Source organism: Perca fluviatilis, chromosome 9 (genome assembly GCF_010015445.1).
Source record: "Perca fluviatilis chromosome 9, GENO_Pfluv_1.0, whole genome shotgun sequence".
NCBI lineage: Eukaryota > Metazoa > Chordata > Actinopteri > Perciformes > Percidae > Perca > Perca fluviatilis.
This window is the reverse complement of record NC_053120.1, coordinates 19,927,547-19,953,729: the sequence shown is the minus strand read 5'-3', so window position 1 is coordinate 19,953,729 and position 26,183 is coordinate 19,927,547. Positions and strand designations below refer to the sequence as shown.

Below are 26,183 nucleotides of genomic sequence, written 5' to 3'. Positions count from 1 at the left end.
TCGGAGTAATTCACCCTAGGGTCCTTTGCACCATGACCTCGAGCCAAACACCCCCCCAGAAGCTTTTTTCACCTGGGTCGAACATTGGGAGAGTTAGCTAGAGTAGCGTTATCAGCTGAATAGCTTAGGCGAACGAACGCACGCTTTGTATCTTGTAAGTTACCCCACTAATAATGCCTGAAATGACTACGCGTACAATAGTACAAATAGGTTATGCTCTCATAAAACGATGGATTGGAAAGTTTGTAAGTACACCAGAAGTTTATGAACACTTGCCTGCTCTCTTCAGCTCTCTGTTGCTGCTGCTGCTGCTACCTGCAGTTAGATGAGTGCTTAGGGACGTCGAACACCGAAAAGAGATACAACAAAAATACTTATTAATTTAATGATTAAATAAGGTAATGTCTCCAAACTTACCTCAATTATTACTTGTCTCCTGCTAGTTATACTACAGCACTTACTTTAAAAAAAAAGTTAAATTAAAAAATATTTTTTGCATCTCTTTTGGTGTTGTAATTTGTAGACGGCCCTAAGCACTCGTCTTACAGCAGCAACAACAGCAGAGAGCAGAAGCCAGCAGGCAAGTGTTATTTACGTAAACTTCTGGTGTACTTACAAACTTTCCAATCCATCGTTTTATGAGAGCATAACCTATTTGTACTACTTGTAGACGTTTGGTATCATTTCGGCATTATTAGTGGGGTAACTTACAAGATACAAACGTGGGTCCATTAGCCCCTGCGCTAAGCTATTCAGCTGATAACGCTACTCTACGCTAACTCTCCCAATGTTAGACCCAGGTGAAAAAAGCTTCTGGGGGGGTGTTTGGCTCGAGGTCATGGTGCAAAGGACCCTAGGATGAATTACTCCGAACCATCACTTTAACTAGCACATTTAGGGAAGTATCAGATTGAGATAAATATTTCACAGTCTCCCCAATGATCTCCCCAATGATCTCCCCAATGATACTCTGTTCACTCCTGTTCCACAGCTCAATTGTAACAAACACAAATCATATGTTGGCTGCATGCATCTCATCCAGGACTGATAGTTGCAGACACATTGCAGAAATTGCCTCATCCTTTCTTGCCTCAGCATTTTCTCTGATTGTCCTCAACTGCAAAATATAGAGAAGCAAAAGGTTGAAGGGTGGAGTGCGGCATCTTGGGAACACACTGGCCTCAGCAGCATGTTTCCTTTCATGCCTCATTCATTCACTTTATCACCTCATTAGAAGAATGTGAAGGTGTGGAGGAGAAGTCTTGCCACCCTGAGACAGAAAGGGAGGAGCCGTGCTCCATCTTCTCCTCCCCTGCTTGCTAGTTGCATGCGTGGCTAACATTTCTCTGGGGTAAGCTGCCATATGAGCACATTTCATCAGGTGACACACACAGCACACATAGTTTAACCAATTGACATTCACAGATGTGGGGATATACAGAATTCCTGTTATTATATTGGTGTTTTTTATTACATATGAGATCATTGCTAGCAAATGTCACCTAATATTACTATTTGTATTTCTGTCTACTCTGTACACATCACATCATTTGCATGTCTGTCCATCTTGGAAAAGCTCCTCTGTTGCTCTTTGAGGCAAAAGAGTAATTTGTGATTTTGGGCTTTATAAGTAAAAATTGAATTCTAAAACCTGTAATTAGTTTTTATTTTCTTTGTACGCTTAATTTATTCATTGCAATTTGATTTATTTATTTGTTTAATAAAATGTTGCCTCATTTAATTCCCTTTCTACATCATATTTATCGATTTTATTTACCTAATTGATTCATTTAACTAAAAAGGTACAGTAGGTATGGAAGGTACCACTGACATTGAGCACTGTTTGAAAGGCTGTGTCCCTTGTGTTGGAATGAAAATCGTAGTATTGCTCCCAACACAGCAGCTATAAGCTACTTTAATCAGAAACCAATGAGCCCATATTGGGCAAATACCAGTAAGTATTTACATACAAGCAGGTGTGTCTTGTCTGGTTCCACATCTGTCTTAACACAGCAAAGTTTCCCCTGCTGCCAAATCACCTCCGAGCAGAAAGATAGCAGTTGTGAGGATCATACAGAGGGGATAAATTGCACCTACTCCCTGGATTACAAGAGAACATCGGTCAGACCTGCCCTGGATACATAACCCAGATGAAACCACGAACACACACACAAACACACACAAACACACACACACACACACACACACACACACACACTCCCCAAAACAGAAAAACCTGCAATTTGTCATTTTTTGTGGTAGAACTAAAATAGTATGTCACAACCAGATATGACATTAATCACGAGAACCATCCACACTGATTTGGAAAAGGTGAGAGGACAAACCATTGTCCTCACTGTATCGCAGGATCGCTGTGCAGAATACAAATGGAGCTTTTCATTTCATGTGTCAGGGTCCTACACAGTTAGGAGAGACAGCGCTGTAATGTCAGAGTTTTTAGGAGCTCTATCATTATTCCTGCCTTTATATTGATTTCCTCTGGCCTCACTATGTCTTCAATCCTCTAATACAAATTGCCTTCATATTATTGGGATAGCAGTAGCACAGGCCACTCCACAATTGTTTATTAGATGCGTACTTGGTTCAAATTGCTTTTTGCAGAGAATAAACAATAAGTAGCTCTGATGAGTGAACATCCTCTTTGATGTTTAAGCTGTAGCCTTTATGTACCCTGGGGTATATGTACAAATGGAGAGACTGAAATCAAATGTTCCAAGGAAAGGTATAATCCTGTATGACTATATTATGTTTCTTAGCGGTCTCCTGAAAAGAAAGTAAGAATTAGGACTTTTAATATAGAAAATATACATGGGCACATTTTGACTTTGAATGCTTTTAAAATGGGTGTTCTGTCATAGTTGGTTTACTGGAAAACTAAGTTGAAACAGCGACACCTAGTGGTTCTTATGGGTATGCTGCTGTAAGTCTAAGTACTCTACAGGCACTAATGCAACATGAGCTGCATCTCATAGCCCTTAAATTGCCTCCTCGAAGTCCTCCACTTGCCTTCCTTCCTCGCGTCTTAATCCCTCCCACCGAGGAGGCACAGAGTGTTGTAGAGTGATGAGACTTCCTTTCCTCTGAAGCGCCACATGAATTTGTCAGCTGTATGGGCGGAGTTAGCAACTCCTTCAGCTGCACAGCTTCCGGGAAGGCTGCTCTCGTGTTTTCTCGCCTATAGCTCCTCGATGATCCCTCCTCGATGCTCGCAGAAATAAGAGCTTTGAGACAGCCTTCACCGAGGAGGAACAAAACAACTTCCGGTTAAGCCGAGGACCGAGGAGTCGAGGAGCTATCAAATAAGGGCCATGAGATGCAGCCCTAGTGGCTCTTTTAAGTGGCACAGGAAACAACCTTTGACCTCCTATCTAACCAGGAAGTGGGTGCACATGCCATGTGTTTCAGTTCATCAGTGTAAAGCAGCATCATCTGCGCACATCTTACACCTTTGGTTGCATTTTCGGTATGTAATGCAATTTTGTGTTTATTCACCATTTATAGTTCATTGTTTCACTCAAGGTTTCACATTTGTCAGAGGGATATTTTATTACATTTACTGAAGCTTGTTTGTTAATCAGACTATTTTTAGTTGTTTTCATTCTTACTAAGTTTATATTTAAAACACTTATAAAAATGCATAAAATGCATGTATTTTATTTTGCGGTTTTTGGTAGACAGGCTACACAATTACGTAGATGAAAGTAGATGTAGATGAAGGTTGAAGCAATTAATGTTACACCTTTTATCTGCCTATTTTGTAAGTTCACACATATGTTGATTATATTGTTGTTTTCTTTATTGTTGCACCCTTTCTTCTTGTCAATAAACCTGTTGGCAATCACATTTGTAAGAGTTGATGAGGGAAAGGTGTTTAACTGCCACAATGGATTTGAGTGTCATCAGGCCGTCATGTCACAATTCCTTTTCTCCAAATAGCCTACTTTAATGTGGACGTTTTTAGATCTAAAATCTCAGCATGCACTTTGAAAATGAAATTTCCTCTTTTCACAGCGAGATAAGCGTCTGGTTCCGAAGGTGTCTGCATATGAATACATCTGCTTTGTGGTTTAGCAGGGTGTACTTTAATGTATCAGTCTGTCAGTCAATGTGTATATAGTATAGATTTTTGGGTGTTTATTGATGTGACACTCGTTAAAAGCTTAACCTTATGAACTGCCAAATAGCAATAGAGATGTAGAAATTTGATGACAGGCTACTTTGAATTCATAAACTGTCCAGGCCAAGCATGGTCGGTGAAAGCTTTTCCTTTTAGAAGCAATTACAATGAAGCATAACTTGATTTTGAAGAAGAAATCTTTGAATAATTCATCATAGGCAGTCATGTTTGGGTGGTATGGAGAGGATTTCTAGTTTTTACACAGTTTTAAAGATTTTCAGTTAGGAACATACAGTAAATACATGTCAAATGTTGACCAGAAGAAGAAACTGACGTGTAGGCAGACTGTAAGGTTTTGTTGCTGCTGCAGTGTACAATAAGTGGTGACTTTGGTAATCTATTTTTCTTCTTTTATCTCTGTTTAATCTCTGTGATTAAATGTTGTTTGGTCATTGATTTTTTATTTTTTTTTACTGACAATCAAATTAAGTTTATTTTTGCTTGAAACTAAGCTGCCACTGCTTTGTTTTTCTTTGATCATAAAAGTAAATTAACGAAACACTAATGTGGGTAACAACATCACTGTAGCTAATGACATACATAATAAACATAATTATTAACTTGTGTGCTCACACACTTCCTGGCTTGTAATTTGCACTCTAACAGTTGTAACAACAGTCAGCACACGAATCCAGCTGAAGTTCAGACCTTTTCATTAAGATGAAGGATAATGTTTATATCTTATATAGGACAGACGCAGAGAGGGGAGATACATGGATGGGATACTTGACAAAGGTCAAAGTGGGATTTCAACTCACAATTTCAGTAGTAAATGGCACGTTTACCTCGGGCAGCAGGGTGTTTTGGTGAGGGAGGTGAAAAAAGCTGCCCGGTTAAAAACGCTGAATCACCTCCAGAGTAGCTGTTCTATAGCTGCGCTGACCTCGGACCTTTCTTTGAAAAGAACATTTTAGTGTAGAGAATCAATAATCATTGCGTTATTTTCTGGACCAGGTTGTTCCATATTATTGCTGGACATTTCATGATACTGACTGATTCTGATGGACTCTTTAAAACTTTCTGTTAAGTGCTTTTTTTCTGAGAAAGAACCACTTGCAATTGATGGACATGAAATGTCATAACCTTAGAATTTGTCCTCATTAAAACTGGCAACAACAGATACTTCCATAAAAGTATTTTATTTTTGTATTATTTCAAACCCATCAGAACAGTTTCATTATGCTTCTGCCACAATTCCAGGCTGGTGGTGGAGTAATTTTAAAGGTGGCTTTATGTGCCTGAAAGAGTTCAAAAATATTTATTAAATTGTGAATAATGTTTTATGATGAGGAAAAGGTGTCCAATTAAACATTGAACAGGTTCAATTAAAGAGATAATTGCCTCAGGCAACAAAAAAAGCTGACAGTAAGTAGAGAGAGACTTGAAATAAAGGTACCAAGAAGCAGCGTGAACATTCAGATAAGGACGTTCCTCATTTAAGCAGTGATGTGTGCGGTCAGACTACAAAACTAACTGTCCAGTTGAGGAATGAAATTGGGGCTCTTGACTGTTTTCAGAATACAGAGTATCTTCAGTTTGAAACCTTTAATAACATTAAGAGTTACTGTATGTTCTAAAATGTGTAAACCTTTAAAGAAAGTGGCAAAAGTGGCATCTACTTACTACTTGGTAAGTGTTGTATTTCAGGTTTAAGGTTAATTTCAGATACCGTATTTTCCGGACTATAAGTCGTACTTTTTTTCCTACTTTGGCTGGTCCTGCAACTTCTAGTCAGGTGCGACTTATATATCAAAATATATATAATTTAACATGTTTTTAAATGTTAATTCATACTGAAAACATTATCGTCTACACCCGCGAGAGGGCGCTCTAGGCTTGTGACAACTAGAATGCTGCTCCTAAAGACAACTGAGAAAGAAAAGAGATAAACTGCAGGTAGTAAAATATGCAGCCGGAAACAGTAATCAAGCAGCAGAAAGAAAGTTTGAAATGAGGGAGAAACGTGTGAGGGACTGGCGAAAAGGTGACTCTTACTGCAATGAAGAAAAAAAAAAAAAAAAAAAATTTAACCTTGGCTGAAAAAAAAAAGGCCAAAGGTGGAAAAGAAAAAAGAAAAAAGGGGGGGGAAAGGGAGGAGGGGAGGGGGGGGCAAAAAAAATAAAATTGGGAAAAGGGGGGGGAAAAGAAAGAGGGGGAGAGTTTGAGAGTCGGGGAGGGGCTTGTCAACGGTGTAGTTACGTCTCCACGCCTTTTAATACATCCGTGCTCCACGCCCTGGTAGCTAGTTGTTCTGTGTGCTATTGTGTAGTTGAATAACTGTTAATGTGTTACATTAACATACCGGACACCTACCGTATTCAGCCTGTTGTTCTGTGTGCTATTGTGTAATATTTTATTGTGTGACAGATGAAAAAAAAAAAAAATTCTAAATAAATGCGACTTATAGTCCGGTGCGACTTGCATATGTTTTTTTCCTCTTCATGACGCATTTTTTGACTGATACGACTTATAGTCCGGAAAATACGGTAATTGATGTTACAATGCTAAGCTAACCAAGGCTCATATAACAAAGCCACACAGCTACTAATAGCTAACCTAGCTCGCAACATTAATAGTATGGTCTCCTCTCCCTGAGTGTTGTGTTTTAACATGAGAATGAGACTTAGCTGGCCTGGATGAGTGTATACTTTCCTACCTAAGATGGGTTGTGCTGTGTTGAACTGACTCACCCAGCCGCTGTGTCATTACGCATTCCGGAGCCAGGCCTGCTAGTGTCGGTCACACGCCCCATCATGTGTCATTTCTCAGTCTAACCCTCTCATTAGGCTAACTACACACACTATCAGCTGACACAGACTAAAACATTACAATTGATTTAAAAAAAAAAAAAACACACACACACATTGGCAGTACTTTGGAAATACTCTCTTTGAAAGATATGTGTAAATGGCAAATGTGTACCTCCACTTTGAGAGTTGTGCATGTGAATACTGATGGCCTCTAAGCTGAGTGTGATTATATTAAGAATGGCATTCACGAAATATCATAACCATCTTTATTTCCTTACAAATTATGGAATGAGTAAGACTTGGACCCAAATGCAGACAACTGGGGCGGACAGGAACAGTTCAATGGTTTGATGCCAAAGCAAAGGGCTTTTCAACTTAAACGATCTGGCAAAGAGTAGGTGAAAAAGAGGGCCGGTATTTGAACTGAGAGGCTCATGAGGGAATAAGATGCAGGTGAGGATGTGGACAGGGAAGGCCAAGCAACTGCAAAGCAGATGAGGGAAGTGGGTACAGGTGTGTAGATGGGTGGGGCAATCAGATGATGGGTGAAGGAGGGAAAGTCCAAGAGAATCTGGTGGATGAAAAATGGCAATGAAGATGCCTAAGGGAACACAGAATGTGGCTGGAGAGGAGGGACAGAGAGACAGGGCTCTAAAGATTTTTTTCTGTGTACATGCACTAGTGTGACTTTTAAAACATGCACCAACATTTTTTTTACTGCACCATTTGCTAGATTTGTCCTTCTTTCCCAGCACTTTCACCATGGCCAAGTTTTCAATTTATTTTAGAGTGAGATAGTAAAATTACTTAAAATTCGACATGGTCATAGTCTGGGTCATTCTGAAGAGGACTCTATGGAAAATTTCAGCAAACCTCTGAAGGACAGTTCAGTTGTGACAGTTCAAATTGGAAAGTATGTAGGCCAATATGGTCATAACCAGGGTCATTCTGAACAGAATTTTATCATATTAGTACTTTTTTTTTGCTGACCTCACATATTCAACAAGACTTATTTAATATTCATCCATCCATTATCTACTGTACAACTGCTTATCCTATTCATGCTTGCGGGGGGGGGCTGAGACCATCTCAGCTGACATTGGGCGAGAGGTGTGGTACACCCTGGACAGGTCGCCAAACTATCACAGGGCTTACACATAGAAACAGACCATTTACACTCACAGAGTCAACAATCAGCCCAAACTGCATGTCTTTGGACTGTGGGAGGAAGCAAGCACTGGCAGTGTCTTTTTGCATGGCAACTTTTAAATTAGTTGAAAATGGGCGTGTGAAAAGGGTCAATTGCGGGAGTCCCTGAGCAGTTGCATGCACCAGTGCATGTAGAGCTGAGAATAATGTGCACAGCTCAAATTTTATGTGCACTACCATGCATATGCATGTGGTATTTCAAGCCGTGCATACGGTGACATCTTTTGGATACTCGCTTTTTAAATCAAGTCATCTGGAAACATTCAAATGTCAGCTAACTCAACCAACTTGTGGACCTAATGTCAGCATAATTAGATAGCTAACTACAGCTGATTTTAATCTGTCAGCCAAATCAGCCGGCTAAATTCATTGTCATTGTCTGCCTTTGTTTGTTGAAATCAAGGACTCTCGGTTTCAAAAATGATTATGCATTTTGAGTGGCCAAATGTCCACTTTTTAATCATCGTAGAAACAAAATACTGACACTCTGACTGACACTAGAGAGGCGAAATAGTCTTATTTGATCTTTGCCCAACCCGGTCTCACGCCAGGTCGTGAAATAGTCACATTATTTTGATTTATGGATACGTTTACAGGTCACGATTTTGACGTTTGTTTCGTGTACACGTCACAAATTTTGAACGTGTACAGGTCACGATTTTCGAACATGCTCTGGGGGACGCAACAAAGGGGACACGAAACGCCACACGCCGGCCACAACAACGGGACGGGCCGCCACTCGCGGTATGCAATCCCTGGGCGCAGGGGCACACAACAAGGGGGAAATGAAACGCCACAACAACGGGACGGTTGTGGTTAGGAAAAGAAGAACGGGGAAAAGGAACCGTCACACGCGACACACGCCGACAACAGCGGGACGGTTGTGGTTAGGAAGAGAATAACTGCAACACGTGGGACGTGATCCCCGGTCTCTATGTTGTTTGACCCATCCACCACCGCGAACAACCTCCCTGCGCAGACTTTCGCCTTATCAATACTACTCGCTACCGTCATCGTTCTGTGATCACGAAATATGCTTCCCATTGAAATACATTGCTTTAAAATTTGTAATCACCACACGAACAAAAGCGACATTATCGTGTCCAGTCCACGACTCAATAGATTCAATAACGTGACCATATCACAAACTGCCGTGAGACTGGGCTGTCTTTGCAACTTCCATGCTCCCGATACACTTCAAGTTTTGGAGCTGTACGCGCTGCTACTTTCCCCTGTATTTGTAATCATTATAATCTGCACAAGTGAAAAGTTTGACAGGTGTAGCAGCAGTAACTCAGGAATAGTAACCCTTCCCCTGAAAGTGTTAGTGCCTTGTTACACAGGGCCACGTGACCCACCAAATTAAATCTCACCGTCTCCTCTTATGGAGCTTTACATTCATTTTAGTGTGATCAGTGATCAGGGATTGGCGAACTAATCTGGCGTTCAATCACACAAAAAGACAGATGGAACAATTAGTTAACTACACTTGAGCATGTTATCACCAATCTTTTCCCAGCGCACGGACACAATTTCACATCACAGTCAAATGTCCATGTTTTCACACCGGTTGCCTCACAAATCCGTGTACAGCGCAATGTTATTTCTCCTTGAGTGGCGGGCCACATAGAGCAGGGACCTCCCTCAGGAGATAGAGAGCATTTCATTTCACACTGACACATTCACCTCTATCTTCACCATCCCGCTGAGGGTTGCTGGGGTTGTCAACCGTGGGGAAATGAAAAAGGAACTCAAGCTTTTGCCAGAGTCAAAACAACGTGAAAACTACATTTGTGACCACAGAGCAAAGCTGGTATCAAAATCGCTTGGATCTCTCCAGTTGGGAAACGTATTCATGTTGTCGTATTTCAATGTCCCTGGTTAATCTATCTCTGTTTTGCTGCAAAATAGCCTGAGGAATTACATCACCCTCAAGTAAAGGGTAAACACAGGGGGTATAAAAAGACTACTTGCTCTATAGGAGGAATAAAACTGTAATGGCTTGTTCCATTCTTCTTTTATATTTAGATGCAAGAGGTGAACAATATACAGTAGCTCTGTTTTTGTCTTTGGTCAAGTCAGGGTCAGCCTTCCAATAAAGCACACATGGGGGCTGGTAGCATTCAAATAAATTGGATTTTATACGCTTGCCGTGAATATACGGCTCATCCAATCTGGAGACTATTCTGCACTTTTTAGAACATTGATGATACCCTCAGGCTTTTCATCTCTAGCAAAGCTTTGGCATATCACTTCTCATTATTTCTTGCTGAATCTTTCAATCTAGCCAATTCGAGGTACAATACAACATATCCGCTGTTCTCCTGAGGATGAATTTGCGAGCTACGCTGGGCAGGAGAAAGAGAGAAAAAAAGTCAAAGCATTAGCTGTTGTTTCTTGAGCTATTTGTTCACATAATTTGTTATTTCCCTATACCCCTCAACATTCATTCATCTGTTCATGAGCAGGAAGCTAATAGTCCTTTGTCATTCTGGGTACACAAGGTGATACTCAATAGACTTTTTGTTCATCACACTAGACTGCATATTTGGTTGTTTATTGTTTATAGAAGCTGTTAGTTATAATGCACTGAAATATTATTTGGTGCCTGTTTGGCTATTAATTGGACATTTATTAATACATGTCCGCTGAATTTCTGATAAAGAAAACTCTTTTCTGTTGATGAAATAAAGAGATAAACCCACATAGTAAGCAAATCTGTATTACGTGTCGTGTAGTCATACCCCTATTTTCAAAAGAATACACAAGAGGAGTTCCTCTGCTTATTTTAATATGATTAGCAATTGTTCAGACACAAAAGCACACAAGCTCATCCAAAATCAAATGGACTTGTTTTTGGACACCCATGGACCTTGTCGTTTCTCATATTGATAAAATACAAAATACCTTGTAATGATGTACACAAAGCTACAAATGAGGAGCCGGTCTGATGTCCTCTTTGGTATGCATAGGGCAACGCAGGTAGTTAGAGCGGAGGCTCTAGAGGTGTGGTAGGTAATCTATTTCTCTGTGCCAGAAGGTCAGACAGATTACAACCCTGCTATGAAGATCCCAGTTTTCCATGACAGCTGTCTGCAGGGGAGCTGCACAGCTCTAAAACTGAACTCTCAATGAGATGTAAAATTAACTTCTCATCTTCTGGTGTGAAGGTCATGCTTTTGTACCCAAAAGAACAATCGCTCAACGCTTTCTCATTGTAAACAATGCGTTTTTCGAGGTCCACATTGAAAGGGGTGAGACTGAAGAGTGAATTGTGGAACTGGGCACTGAAGTGTACATTTGTGTTTGATGTTACAATCATCAAGGATTAGATCTAAATTAAGCTCCTGCTAAATTTTGGTCATCATTTGAATCTAATGTAAAATTACAATCTCTTAATAATATACATTTCAACACCAGACATGCTACATTACCAGATTAACCCTCAGCTCTATTATGCAAGAGATATCTTTTGCTGTCTGGTATTGAATGAGAAAAATCACCTTTTGGTGATAATATTTTCTCTCCCTCATTTCACACAGTGCACATGCTGGATTCCAATTTAGCTGCTCTTATCACTGTCATTTCCCATTGGAATAATCACAGATAAAACTGAGTTCCATTGAGATTATTACCACTATTAATATTATTTTATTCTGATGGTTTCGAAAGTATAGATTTTGTCCTTATCGTCATAATAACATTATCTATGTAATAAAGACATTGAAGACAACCGTTTTGCCCTTAGCTGGTTAGTGATTCCACCTTAAGCCTGTAGCCCCCTTTACAAAATGGCTCAATATTAAGTGATTATCTTGAATGACCTCGGTTCTTGTTTGGAATACCTTTTAAAAGGTCACATCTATCTAGGCATTAAGATTAATTCCTAACTAATTAGATTTGTTGGTGACAAGCTCTTTTAATGCACAAGATGTAACTTATAACACCTACACTCAATGTTTGTGTTGTAAATTACATACAAAAACATGTTTTAGTAATTTCAAGGTGAATAACAAAACTGCATTGTTTTTAACTTATGGCATTTACAGGTTATGGTGCATGCTGGAAAATGGATATGCATTTACTTTATTGGTATGATTTCCATATGAGTTTCTTCACAGTGAATTTCTATGGTTTTTGATTTTGCCTACACTGTAAATAATTGCGGTTTTTCTTTAACAGAACTAGAATGTATTCATAAAATACCGCACTTTGCTGCTAGTCAACCGTCCAAAGTATCTAAGTTAACAGTATGCAGTATTTTTTCCATTTTGGTAAGAGCAACTTCACCTGAACTGCACATGTGAAGCTGGATTCGTTCCCATCTTACTAATTATTTGGTGAGTAGCAATTTTATTTAATTCATAAATCGATGCAAAGTCTATCAGTGATGTTTCCAGTTTGATTGCATACTGAATACATATGTGCATGTCATAATAGAAGGATTCAGCAGCTAGCTAGAATTTTGGAGATGATGTCCTAATCGGACAACACAAGGAGGTAATTTTAATTTTTAGATTTCTAAGTTAATGTGTGGACACATGCATTTTGCCAGTAGATTCATGAAGCATAATGACCTTTTACAGTCTGTGGAAGTCTGTGTTATTTGTGTTCTGTTTCGGAAACTTTACAACTGTTTGGATTTTCCAGGCTAACTATGGCTAATTTGACTGTCTGAAGGATTAGTTTAGGGCTTGGGATATATCTTTTTGTATTTTTATGCTCCACATTCATTGTGATAAGAGGAAAAAAGGGGAATACTGATTTAGTATTTGAGAAGTTGCAATCTATTCACTCACAAACTCATATCTCTCTTTGTCTGTCTCACATGCAGTCCCAGGGCTACTGATGCTGGATCGAGAGAACATGGTGTCTTCCAGTGGGCCATCAGTCATCCACTAACCCACTCCCTTGCCATCTTTCAATACTGGACTTCTGTACTTTTTGGCATTTTGAGAGAGAAGTCTCTGTCTCAGGTTTTTGTTAGCAATTGTTTAACATGCAATTGTTCTACATGTGAAGTTTCCAACTTTATATCAAAATAAAAAGTAAAGTGCAATGAAAAGCTCTCACATTGTAATTACTGTATATGATTGAAAAATCAGTAATAGCTCTGTTCTTCACTCACAACATTTTGTCATGGTTTGCGTTATGTGCTTGTAGCCAGCTTTGGATAGAGAATTTGGGAAAAGTAACAACCAGTAAAGTCTTTTATAACTTTGTCTTAACAAACGTTCCTTTAATCATATGTTGTGTGACTAATTCTATGTGTATAATCTGCTAAATTAGTATTCATTTTGGTTAAAATAGGTTTATTAGGCTAAAAAAATAAAAAAAATAAAGAGATCAGTCAACTAAGATACTGTAAAAGAAAAAGGAAAAAAACAGCTATATAATGTAGTTTTAACTTTAGTTAACTGTAGAATCCTGTGAAAGCATGTGTATTTTGCATTAACAGTACAAAACCGTAAATTTTAGTGACAGTAAGAGAATGCTCAATGGTGTTTTAAGCCCCCAACGTCTCCTTCGAGGCAGCGCTGCAACCGTTGACTTCAAGGCACCTAACCATAACTCTAACCATAACCATAGCCTAATCCTAGTGCCTTTCAGGCAGCGCTGTGACCGTTGACTTCAAGGCACCTAACCATAACCATTGCCTAATCCTAGTGCTTTCCAGGCAGCGCTGCCTGGAAGGGGACGTTGGGGGCTTAAAACACTGATAAACTATAGCCCTATTCGCACGGGATAAGTATTACCTGGTGACCTCCAGTCATTTGTAATAATTGCGGAGGTTGTCTGTGATCTTAATCCCGTGCGAATCGGTCAGGTCTGTAATTTGTAAAGTAATAATTTCCCCGCAAATGACCTACCATATTTTGCCGAAAATGGAGGTCCTGTAATAATATTAGTCCCGTGCGAATCGGCATCTCTGATTTGTCCAGGATTTGGCGGGGCTTTTTTGTTTTTTCAAGGTACCTATTTTCTTCTTTTGCGCCTTTTTTATCCATCTTTCGCGAAGAATGGAGGGTGCGTTGGAGTGTTTTGACAGTGTTTTGGGTCCTGGGTCATGTCGCTATACATCAGATACAATTTGCAGAAAGAGAAAGATGAAAACCACCATAAGTGCGAAGACAAAAAGAATGATTAGATGGCGATGGATGACATGTATAGCAGCATGCGGTAAGTATATTTTTTATGTTTGTATCATACATCTAGAGATAACGACAAGACATCTCCAAGCCATAACTTATCAAAAATAATGCACAATCAAGCGAGGGGGTTCACTTCATAATTAGAGGTTAATGTTACAAATAAATCAAGCGTAAAGCTTGAGCTAATAGATTTTAACCTGGTGAAATGTTTTGTTTTATCCATCTAACCCGACCCTGATTGACACCACCCGGAGAAAAAAGTGAGAGAGAGAAAAAGGAGAGGTCGCAGTTCGGACGATGACTGACTACCCGGTTGAGATTGTGTGTGTGTGTGTCCTCGAGATCTGACCACACACAAACGCACGTAGCAGAGCTACCCACACCCATGTTTCTACTGTTGCTTAATGTCAGTAAATTTGAGTAAAATCACAGGCTTCGCTTATCCCGTTCGAATGTGCCAGATGAAAATCAGACGTGGGTGGGTAATTTATAATTCACACGAGGTCCCTAGATAATACTTATCCCGTGTGAATAGGGCTTAACAGAATGTTACGTTTACAGTAATATAATGGCAACCCTGCTGCCAGTTCTTTACTGTTTTTTTTTAACAGGAAAATTCTTTACAGTGTAAATTTATCTTCAGAAACCTTCAGAACAAATTGAAATTTTATGGACAGCCTTGTCACTAAAAGGGGGCAAATGTACAATTGCTGTAGCACATTTATTTTAAAGGTCCCATGACATGGTGCTCTTTGGAAGCTTTTATATAGACCTTAGTGGTCCCCTAATACTGTATCTGAAGTCTCTTTCCCGAAAACAGAGAAAGTGGAGGTAACCTTGCTCCTTATGACCTCATAAGGAGAAGATTCCAGATCGGCCCATCTGAGCTTTCATTTTCTCAAAGGCAGAGCAGGATACCCAGGGCTCGGTTTACACCTGTCGCCATTTCTTGCCACTGGGGGACCATACCAACGCATATTAATGTTAAAAAACCTCAAAGTGAAATTTTCATGCCATGGGACCTTTCAAGAAAGTTAACTTTGAAAGACACCCTCCCTTTTGTTACAATAAAACAACAATTTCTGTCTCTGTGAGAGTTTAGTGGTGTACTAAACGTGATATTCGTATTTAACTTCAGGCTCATATTGTTCACCACTGCACCAGGAACTTTGAGCCAAAAAATCAAAGCAAAAGTATCAAGGTAGCAATGAAGCGGGAAAACTGTTTTGATGAGAACTTTTTTTCCATAAAAGAAACAACTGCTGCTAGGTTTGTGTGCAATATTAACACTGCCTCGAGGCTCAACAAGCTCTTGTCAAAGAAACCGCTGCTGGAGCCGAAAGCATCAATGAAGGTGATTGTGATGGTGCTTGTTATGCTCATAGACAAGTGCAGGAATAGGTTAAAAAGATGATATCAAATGATAATAAAGAATGAAGATTAAAGCCTGGTGAGTGACAATCAAATCAGCTCCGGTGCACAACCCTTGCTACTTGCATGCTTCTGAGATGCAACTTACAGGGTAGAAATATGCATAAAAAGGATCAGGTTTGGTATTAAATGCGGCTTATGCTAACTTTTGTCCATCACTGAGTTTCATGATCACATATGAAATTTGGCTCAATATTGTTATGCATTTTCTTGACACTGAAGAACTAACTTCTTGCAGACACACATCGTCATCCATCAGCAAGAAAAGGTTTCAAAACTACTTCACAGGGACGACAAAAAAAGTGATACAGTCAACGATTATATAAACCCCCTTTCTGATTATTCATAAGATGCACCATGCTTCCAGCCTAGATGCTTACTGAGAGTACCTGAAAGGACTTGTGATTATGGCTATGATGGTAGCACAAAAGGAACAATACATGTAGTGCAGAGTACCCTGGCAGCATAAGCACAGTAAAGAATATTCTACGTTATCACATCTTTTATAGAACAGTCATCACCACATAAGTGCTCTCCAAGTTTGTGGAAATCAATTCAGAAATACTGCAGAACAGCAACCAACAAAGCACAACTGGTGCACTTTCTTGGTCACTGCTTAGAGAAAACGTTCTGTATAAGAGACTTTTCTATCTACAACAAGATTTGTTTTTTTCACCAGGACATAAATCAAACTGAAAAACTGGTTTGTTACAGTATGGCCCCTTTGTATCAACATTGTGTTAAATACCTTGTGTTCAACACAGGGAATATCGCAACTGATTTTATCATGACTTGTACTTGTACTAAGGTTTCTTTGAAGAAACAGCGGTTCAAATTGTTTAATCTTGGCGAAGACACTAAACATTTACCCTGTATAACAAAGTTTTTGGTACATACAGTGGGGGGCTTTGCCGTGCTAACTTACACAATCAAAGAAAACAAACGGGAGCTGCTGCTTTGCCTGTGGCTGGTTTTCGAGCAGAACTTAAAAAAGAAAACCTAGGGAGCAGGAAGGCAGCGTTACACTTTCTTTCCCACACAGTGAGGTTCTTAGATGGTTTACACTGCTATGCAAACAAGGAAATTCGCTCATTACAATAAATTCAGTAAGACATTATGAATAAAACAACACTGTCTGTCTACTGAGGAGTAAAGGTGACAATTATATAGAAAAAGTAGATTCTTTATTTAACATAATTATTTAGATCTCCACCTCTCAGTCATCATGCCATGCCAAATTTTTAAGCTGCACTTATCAATATTTTTTATAGTAACAATGGATCAAATTAATACAGTATTTGTAATGTAAAAGAGGCTTGTATTGACGAACCTTCACAGAATTGCCACCAATTTTGCAGCGCATGTCAGCTTTAGGGAGGCTTTCAGTGTATTTTGGATCAAAGTCCACTCTCGTCGACCTTGTTTCCAGCTGTAGTAGGCAGCTGTTTGGAACAACAACAAAAAAAACTCTGTAACCCAATGTACACTACCTGCCCAGCACCAAAGGGCAGATGGTCAAAGTGAGAGACTAGCTGGTGAACATAAAGGAGCATAAGAAGAAAGAAAATGTCAGATTATTATTTCAGGAGTTGGTGGACACTTAAAATAGAGCTAAAAGGAGAGTGAATATTGAACTTTAGACATATCAGACATTCGCATAGCCCATGCCTTCATGTTCGCTGGATGTGTAAATGGGCAGGTGTTTGCTCATACGTTTTAACAACTTTATAGGGTCACAATATGTGTTGTGTTTTCAGATTTCTCTACTGCCCTACGCAAGTGGCTAAAAAATTTAAAAAAATGCAGCTATAAACAAAGCTTCTAACTAACCCAACAACAGTCTTTACATTCAGTCTTGGGTCTGACTTGATGGCTTCGGTCAAAGTCTCTGGAACAATCCATCAACATGGTGGACCTGCCCCTTAAGGTTTCTTGTAAGTGTCATCTTAAAATAAAATAAATGAAAGAGCCCTTTGGCAATGTTTCATATTTTACCACCCCCTTTTTACCACCACATTTAGCCTCTTTTATTTGACTGACTATTAATCCATACAAGTAATTTCATAATTCCATCACATCAGGTCTTCGATTTTTGTGTGCCTTACAGTTATATATTATAAAGTGGTTCTTGTTTATTTAAGACTAATGTAAATTACAAGTCTAAGTACAAATTCCTGTACCGTGTTATTATAAATAACTAATCTGATTGCTTTGGATCAGTAAATTATCAGTTTAGTTTTATGATGGTTTCATGTGTGGTTTTCGCCGCTGTTGGTTCCCAGAGTCTCATTATTATGTAGCCTAAAGCATATCTGATACACCACGGACCACTCTGCATCCAGCCAACTGGCCACTCAACTGTTCCAGACAGCTGTTCCACATTTAAACCATGACAATTAAGAAGAAAAAACTACACTATGTAAAGATGTCAGTAATGTCTTCGCACTGCCTATTCTCAATACATTTTGTGGCAGGATGAACTTTTCCCTCCCTCCCTCTTTAATTTTAATTGTCTGGCTGTGCTGCACATCCTGGAGAAAGTTTATAGTAAACATCACACTTGGGGCTAAAAGATCAGTTTCTTGCTATACTTAATGACTGAGATTTTTGAACTATCCATCATGTAAGAAATGTGGTAGGGGCTGTCTGAAAGTACAAATCAGTTATGACTCATGAGTTTTGCAGGTTTTGTCCCACATGGGCAGTGCAGGAAAAGCAAAGAAAGGAGAGGCTGAAAATAAATCACTGCTGGAGGGCTACATATATCAAACTCTATAGTTCATTCAAAATGAGTTTTGTCCACTATATATATGTTGTGCATTTGGACTTTGACAGTAAGGTACAGTTTGAGAAATGTAATACATTACTTTCTACTCAGACAAGTGGCAGTTGTTGAACTATAACATAATGGAATTTCTTATGTGAAGAACTCAGGGCAAAAGCAAAAACAACAAGGTTGCCTTGTTTTGTATTTCCTAGAACGTCAGGTCAGCGTCTTTTGAAAGCTAAATGTCACAGCTGAGATGGTGTCGATTCTGAATTGCAGGTGAAGGCATTCAGTCTGCTTTTTGTTGTAATTCTCTGCCATCATATGACAATGACAGTTAACAACCGGTACAACAGCTTCCAGAAAGCTTAAAATCTGTCTCACACCATATTTCAAAGGTTTATCAATCCACCATCTTGTTGCAGGTGAATTCTTACATTCACTTTTATTCAGCAAAATATAATTTATTTCTCCTCTGTGCATGATATTGTCTTGTGTTTTAATTTTTCTTTTATATGAATGTGGCCCCCCCTGGAGTCTTTATACCTTTTTATTTTCAGAGGCATCGGTGCAGAAAGGGAGTCACTGCGCTGCAATCTCAAGACCAGGGGTGGGTGCCGATAAGAAGTTGTAGAAGGTTTCAATGCTCTCTGTTTCACTTCTGTGAAGAAATGTTGATATTAATTGTTAATATGTTTAGTTTAAGTCTAGAAAAGTAGTAGTTTTCCACCTAAAAACACTGATTTGCTGTCTTGGATCAGATTGTCAAAGAAAGAAATCACACCAGCCATTAATGCCAATTTGCTATGTAAAAATATGACAATGTACTGCAAGATATGGAGGCGCTGTTCTACATCAAGCTTCATAATAATTTCATTAATAAAATTACAGTATTTGTATATTTGTAAGTAAAACATGGATCCTTAGAATGGAAGATTATCCTTACATGTTTTCCTCACGGATCTTATGTCCCGTAAACCCAGGCTGCAGGGGCGCGTTTAAAAGAACTGCTCAGCATTTGTATTTGGGTGTTTGTTGTGATCGATTGGCACACTTCCCTGCAGGATGTCATCCATTATCATAATAGCCAACCAAATCCCTATTACAGAAAAATGACCATGCACTTAGAAAACAGTAGCTTCCATTAGGCATGCATTACACAGGTTAATAAATTAGTCCCATAAACTGAGGTTGCGTGTAAAGCCAAATTCACCTAAAAAAAATAATGTGAGAACATGCAATAAAACAGAAAAAAACAATAAACGTTCTTTGCTAAGGCATTATGGTTCAAGCTCCTCATTCACTCAGAACAGTCAAAATAAGGCAGCATATGCTTCAGTGGTTTTTGCCACATCGTTAGCATACAATTAAGACAACTGCAGTTTTAATGCTGCAGATCGTTTTAATATGCACTAACACACACACTAACGCAGGCCATTCTTCTTGGGTTTTCTATGCTTCAGTTTTAAAGATGCCAATAACAGTGGAAAGTAGTATACATATAATTCTACTGGGGAAACATGCTGTCCTGAGAAAAATGGTCTATGTGTTGTGTCACTTCATTCTCGCTATCAAAGCAAATTGCAGAAATTAGAAGGAATGTCTGAGGTATCCATTACTCAAAACAGCTCAGATGCTGTGATTGCCCAGTGCCTGATCTCTTTCATCTTGTTCATAATTCCTGAGGTTATTACGAGTTGAATATTAGAGACTGCCAGTCTTCTTTCCCCTCTGCACATCACTAAATGGATGCATTGTAATTATAGCTTTCATGCATGGGAAGGTTCATTTTCTGAGGTAACTTGAAGGGCTCAGGAAAAAAAAAAAATACAAACTCAATGTTGTGACTGACAAGAGAAGGATGAAAAATGTCTTACTGTCACAAAACCAGAGTGTAAATGTTGGTATTGATGGTATTATCGCAGCTATTAACAGTAGAAGGAGCTTCAGTTATGCAAATTTGAATTGTATTTGTGACAAGATGAACTTTTCACTCCCCCTCTTTTAATGCTGCTTGTCATGGAACATTGGTTGTTGACTCATTTCCAACACAGTGAAATGTCCCTTGTAACCTCTGGAAACCAGCTCCTTGGCTCACTGTCACAGCCAGGCCTGCAAATAGCAATGTTTCCCAACTCCTACTCTCTCATACCAGTGTGATAAGCAATTTATCTCCTCAGATACATAATAACTATAGATGGAAAGGCAACTCTCACAGCACCCAGAATGAATTCATGGAGGTTCCAGACTCCTTTTCTGATTTAAACCAAAGGCAATAGTCTTAAGCTTGTTTTGGTGTAAAAACTGAAGCAAACCGTTCACAGGAGTACACAGCCACTCACACTATTTAATTTCAATGGAGCAGCTCCAGACAGTGCATCTTGATAACATCACAGACTACAATCTTGGCTCTGTGGTCTGTGAGATAAGATTTTAAGATAAGATATCATGAAACTATATTGATCCTCTTGGGGGGGAAACAAACAATAATAATAATTTAAAAAAAGAATTCAGTGGGAGAGAGTGTTATATAGAATTCAGAGGAAAAGAATAGGATACTTTTTATATAGGATATAAACTTAAAACTGGAAAATAAAACCAGCAATAAAGCAACAAATAAATACGCTGAAACAACACCATGCAATTGTTACAGGGGATAATATGTTGCTTGATTACTGGTTACAGTACCAATTTTAAATATAATTATGTAAAACCTTAAAACTGAGTCAATTTTAAGCACATGCTCTCTGAAATACTGACACATGCTGACTGCTTAATTCAGTTTCTTCTGTTACTATGAAAAATTATCAGGAAAGTTTTGTTAATGTTATGTTCATAACAAACCAAGCAGATGACCTGCGATAATTCAGAGGAGCCATGCATGACAACATGTCACGTCAGAGAAATCTATGTCATTTCCATGGTTACGGCTGGCCATAGGCCTACTGTACAGTCTGTTAAGTATTATGTAGGTTAAGTCAAAAGGCTTAGAGCAGCATTATGCTATGGGCTACTTGCTCTAAAACAAACTTTTTGTGTCCGTCTTTGTAAGGCTAAAAGTGTGTGTGTGTGTGTGTGTGTGTGTGTGTGTGTGTGTGTGTGTGTGTGTGCGTGTGTGTGTGTGTGTGTGTGAGATAGAGCTTAAAAATATCACTCTAAGATTTACCAAAAGGGATAATTCTGTGTCTTCATTGTATTTTGTGTTTCCTTTGTTTGTTTAGGCTACATTTCATATCAAATTGAAATGATTACATAAAATGAATGACGCTTTTGAATATTAGTTGTCTTTAAAGTATATTTTCAGAGTTTTCCTATGGGATACGCCTGCGTCACTATCAGTAAGCTACATTTCCATCAAATGCTCAGATTGTTCATTTCCTTAGTTATGGGGAATAAATAGGGCTTGGTTCTCCAGTCGATATCTTTAATTGCTCCTGGGTTGTATCAATACCTACCGGTTTTACCGCTCCATCACGAGCCACTGGGAACGGGTTGCCCGGGAAACGGCCGCATGGCAACAGGATCAGAGCCTGGGGGTTGTCTGCTTCTAGGTCTGCTCCCATTTTACATCGCATTTCCTCACTAGATGGTGTGCAAGCCACTGGAGAGAACACTTCCCCGCACAGTGGGCTCTACATCCAGCAAAACAAACCTGGGAAAATATACCGCGGACCATTTCTTTACGGGACTCCGAGGAGGAAAAGTGTGGAAATAAAGCGTCGTTCGCGTCAAGGCTTTCTTTTTTTTTTAAGCCAACGTTAAACTCCTCGCTTCTTTTTTGTTGTTGTAACAAGAAGACTTGGGAAAGCGGCAACAAAATACAGCTGTGATGGACATAATGATTGCTGTGCAGGATGCTTGTGTCTCTGGTCAGTGGCTTACTGCGATAATTCTCAGCCTGTGCTGCTTTCTGCCGTCCTGTTTGCCCGCTGGACAAACTGTGGACTATTCCTCGGTTGAAAGTGTGGTCAGCAGGCAAGGCGACACGGCTCTACTGAGGTAAAACAAGCTAACGTTAACACAACTTCACTTTCTCCCGCTCACATTCACTCTCTGTCGGAGTTCTCCAAAGGTCTGGACCGCACACACTCCTTGACACCAGTGCATCGTTTTAAAGACGTATGATAACTACTTTTTAAACGGGGTTATCGCCAAGCGCCTGTGATAAACACACAATAGGCCATTTTCCCTCCATCCCGTCATTGTTTTCGCCTGACAGGGGGGCGGTCAGTGCAGAGGCCACTATGCAGGACGCCGCTCATCTTGCGACCAGTGTATTAGCGGATGGTTAACTACAGTAATGGCAAAGTTTTCTCACGTACTTTCCCTTTGTGCACACCAGCTAACAGAGATAACGTGTTATTGTGTGGTGGGTTTGATTTTATAGCCGCTCGCAAGTGGGACGATATCGCTTGAATTAACCAAATTAGCGTGACGCTGCCTGTCGCTATATGATTACATTATGTTCGTTGATTCTCTGAGCTTTCAATGCTATGAGGGCTAAATGAGGAGCTGAAGATACATAACAGAGCGCGACGTGCTATTTTCTGTAGTGCTGTCCTGTCAGTTTTGCCGAATGTACAGTGTGATGTAGCAGTTTTTAAAAGGAGGCTGAAGAGTGTATTTGTGGTCGATGTTTATCAGAATCGAGTTATGGCAATGACGCGCAGCCTCCCCCATCTTCCCTCCATCACGTACGCTGCGATGCCAGCTGCCCATTAAGGACATAATCAACTGGGCATGGGCGTGGTTTGGACCCGTGCACTAAGGAGTTTGTATTTATAACATATTCTATTCTCAGCATATCATCAAAACATTGTTACAATAGCTTACAGCTTACATAACAATAGTACTTTTTATGCATACTTTTCAATATACCACTCTCGCAGTTTTCTTTCTAGGCTATAATTGCAAACATCTCTGTGTCTGCTTTATTTCTTCAGAAAATGTAAAACTACACAAAACAGAAGAAAAAAAATGCAAATCGTTGGAGGACTGATAATATCTTGTTCCACCAATATCAAATATCCGCTGTGATGGCTCTGAAGGGGCAGGTCTGCCCCATTTCAATATGAATTCTGTGGATGTTGATTCTGAGAGATGCTCGGTGTGGACCTGAATACAGAGAAGCTAACTGTCTAAAGTTCCACTCAGCTTGGCTTTTAGTCATTGTTGTCTCATACTTGATTGCTGAAGAGCTGAATTGTTTCTGTGGCATAAGGTCATCATAAGTGACTATATGGAGATGAGGGTCTACTATGAGGGTGGTTTAAATGGGTTGGTGCTCATCACAGAATTACCTTGGCAACAGCTTAGGGGCACTCACTATTTTTACCATGTTCCTTCCATGCCTAAAGGGCCGTCCTGTCAAAGAGACTTAAACCTCTGACTGTCTCTTTAGAGAGGGCGTCTAATTCCCTGGTGTCAATCTGGGTTGGCTGTGATCAGTGGCAGAAGCTTTGCCTGAATCCTGATGATTTATTGGACCAGAGATTATCCCTGTGCTATGAATCAGCTCAATAAACAAGTTGCCTCCCACCCCCTGAAGAAGGCAACACTCTCCACAAGCAGGTCATTGCCTCAGTAAATGCCATCTTGAATAGATCAAACATTTTAAAGATGTTTTTGTTGCCAGTTATGCAGGTAATTAATGGGTTATTCAGCACTCACTGTAACCATTTATTGGCTTTTTTTCACTCACGTGACTAGCCACCACTGTGAAGTTATCACTTTTTGCTATGCTCGCACCTGTTGACCTAATTCAATTCAATTCAATTTTATTTATAGTATCAAATAATAACGAGTTATCTCAAGACACTTTACAGATAAAGTAGGTCTAGACCACACTCTATAATTTACAAAGACCCAACAATTCCAGTAATTCCCCCAAGAGCAAGCATTTAGTGCGACTGGCGAGGAAAAACTTCCTTTTAGGGAGAAACCTCGGACAGACCCAGGCTGTTGGTGGGCGGTGTCTGACGGTGCCGGTTGGGGGTATGATGAACAGTGGCAATAATAGTCACAATAAACCATTAATAGAGATTGTAAACCTCTTAAACTGCTCTAATTGCCTCTCTGGATTGCATCTAGTTCCAAAACACTGTCATTACCAAAGTGATGATAAAGAACTACTTGGTACAGTCATTTTCTAAAACCATGAGGAATCATGGTTTTAATCTTTTTTTCCTTCTTTCATTTTTTTCCACTGGTCTTGAAAGCCAGGCATCAAAGCATGAACCATTTTTTTAGGAACTCAGTGCAGAAAACAGTGCCTATTTGTTAAGTTTCTCTATTGTCAAGACCCCAGACTATTAGAGGCCAATTTTGCTGTGCCCTAAAGCTGATTGCCGGCTAAAAAATGTGCGCATTCTCAAATACTGACATACCCAGAAGCACGCAATTAGTCACTGCCTCTGGATTATGGAGTAGCTCCCGAGAGGTGCGTCCACTGTCATATGTTCATTTCCCCCACCTCTTTAATTCTTAGCACTGCATTACTGCTGCCCTGATTCATGTTGGACAGTGGGTCCACATCAATTAAATGATTTGAGCTTCTTGAAGATGAGGAATGGTCCGCATGTGTATCATCACCCTTTTAATCTTTTTTGATTACTTAAAAGCTCAGCCACTTTCAGCCTCTAACAAAGGCCCTTAATTTGAAATGAGTCATGCTGCTGCTTCCACAGTGTCTTACATGAGTGCATTCAAGTTATGCGCTGTATGCTGCATTTTGTTACATAATGGAATTCTATGAGCTTCCATATAGCACATTGTTTTGGAGGAGCTACACATCCTTTGTTCCCAATCCTTTTGCAGGTTTCCTGTCACTGGATTCAGTTGAATAAACATTGACTCAGCCCAGTGAATGACTCATCTGGCTATGAATTAGGAAACAAACAGTGTCAGTAGCTAAGTTTTCATCCACTGGTCAATCGAATTATCTGAAGTTCGGTAAAAAAAACTCATGAGAATAAAGCCGGTGAAAGTGTGTTTCCATCCAACGGCTTTAAAGCAAATAAAAACCTGTGCGTAATGACGTCACATGTAGGGCTGGGCAATATATCAATATTATATTGATATTGTGATATGAGACTAGATATCGTCTTAGATTTTGGATATTGTAATATCGTGAATAACATAAGTGTTGTCTTTTCCTGGTTTTAAAGGCTGCATTACAGTAGGGGTGGGGAAAAAAATCGATACAGCATAGCATCGCAATATTTTCCATGGCAATACTGTATCAATACACAGACGCCAAGTATCGATCTTTTATATGTGTTGGTCAGTTTGTCTGCTTGACAATCCCATTTTGCAGCAATAAAATTGAAGTGAGATGAACAAACATAGAAATGTATCTTTTTAGATAAAACAGATGTTGACAAAGTTTTCTTTTGGGGAAGTCATTTGAAATTGGGAGAAATTTGAAGTTGGAAATTTTTTTTATAAATTGCAATATATTGCAGAATATTGCAATATCTTTAAAATTGCAATAATATTGTATCGTGACATAAGTATCGTGATGATATCGTATCGTGAGGCCTCTGGTGATTCCCACCCCTACATTACAGTAAAGTGATGTACTTTTCTGAACTTACCAGACTGTGCTAGCTGTTCTATTATTTGCCTTTTTCCCACTTAGACATTATATCCACATTATTGATGATTATTTATCTAAA

The 26,183-nt window shown here is 39.4% G+C and overlaps 1 protein-coding gene across 4 annotated transcripts in view; it reads left to right on the top strand.

The window, feature by feature from the left end:
- Positions 1 to 3,395: 3,395 nt before the first annotated feature.
- The window catches only part of negr1 (neuronal growth regulator 1), a 194,638-nt gene continuing 171,850 nt past the window's right edge, over positions 3,396 to 26,183 (top strand). Inside the window, exon 1 of one of the 4 annotated variants that reach the window (XM_039811023.1) lies at positions 3,396 to 3,484. In XM_039811023.1, the coding sequence (XP_039666957.1) occupies positions 3,411 to 3,484 (74 nt within the window). In that variant the 5' untranslated portion in view covers positions 3,396 to 3,410. Of the gene's footprint in view, positions 3,485 to 22,100; positions 22,507 to 26,183 lie in introns of those variants that run through there. The other 3 variants (XM_039811022.1, XM_039811021.1, XM_039811025.1) reach the window with 3 other exon arrangements.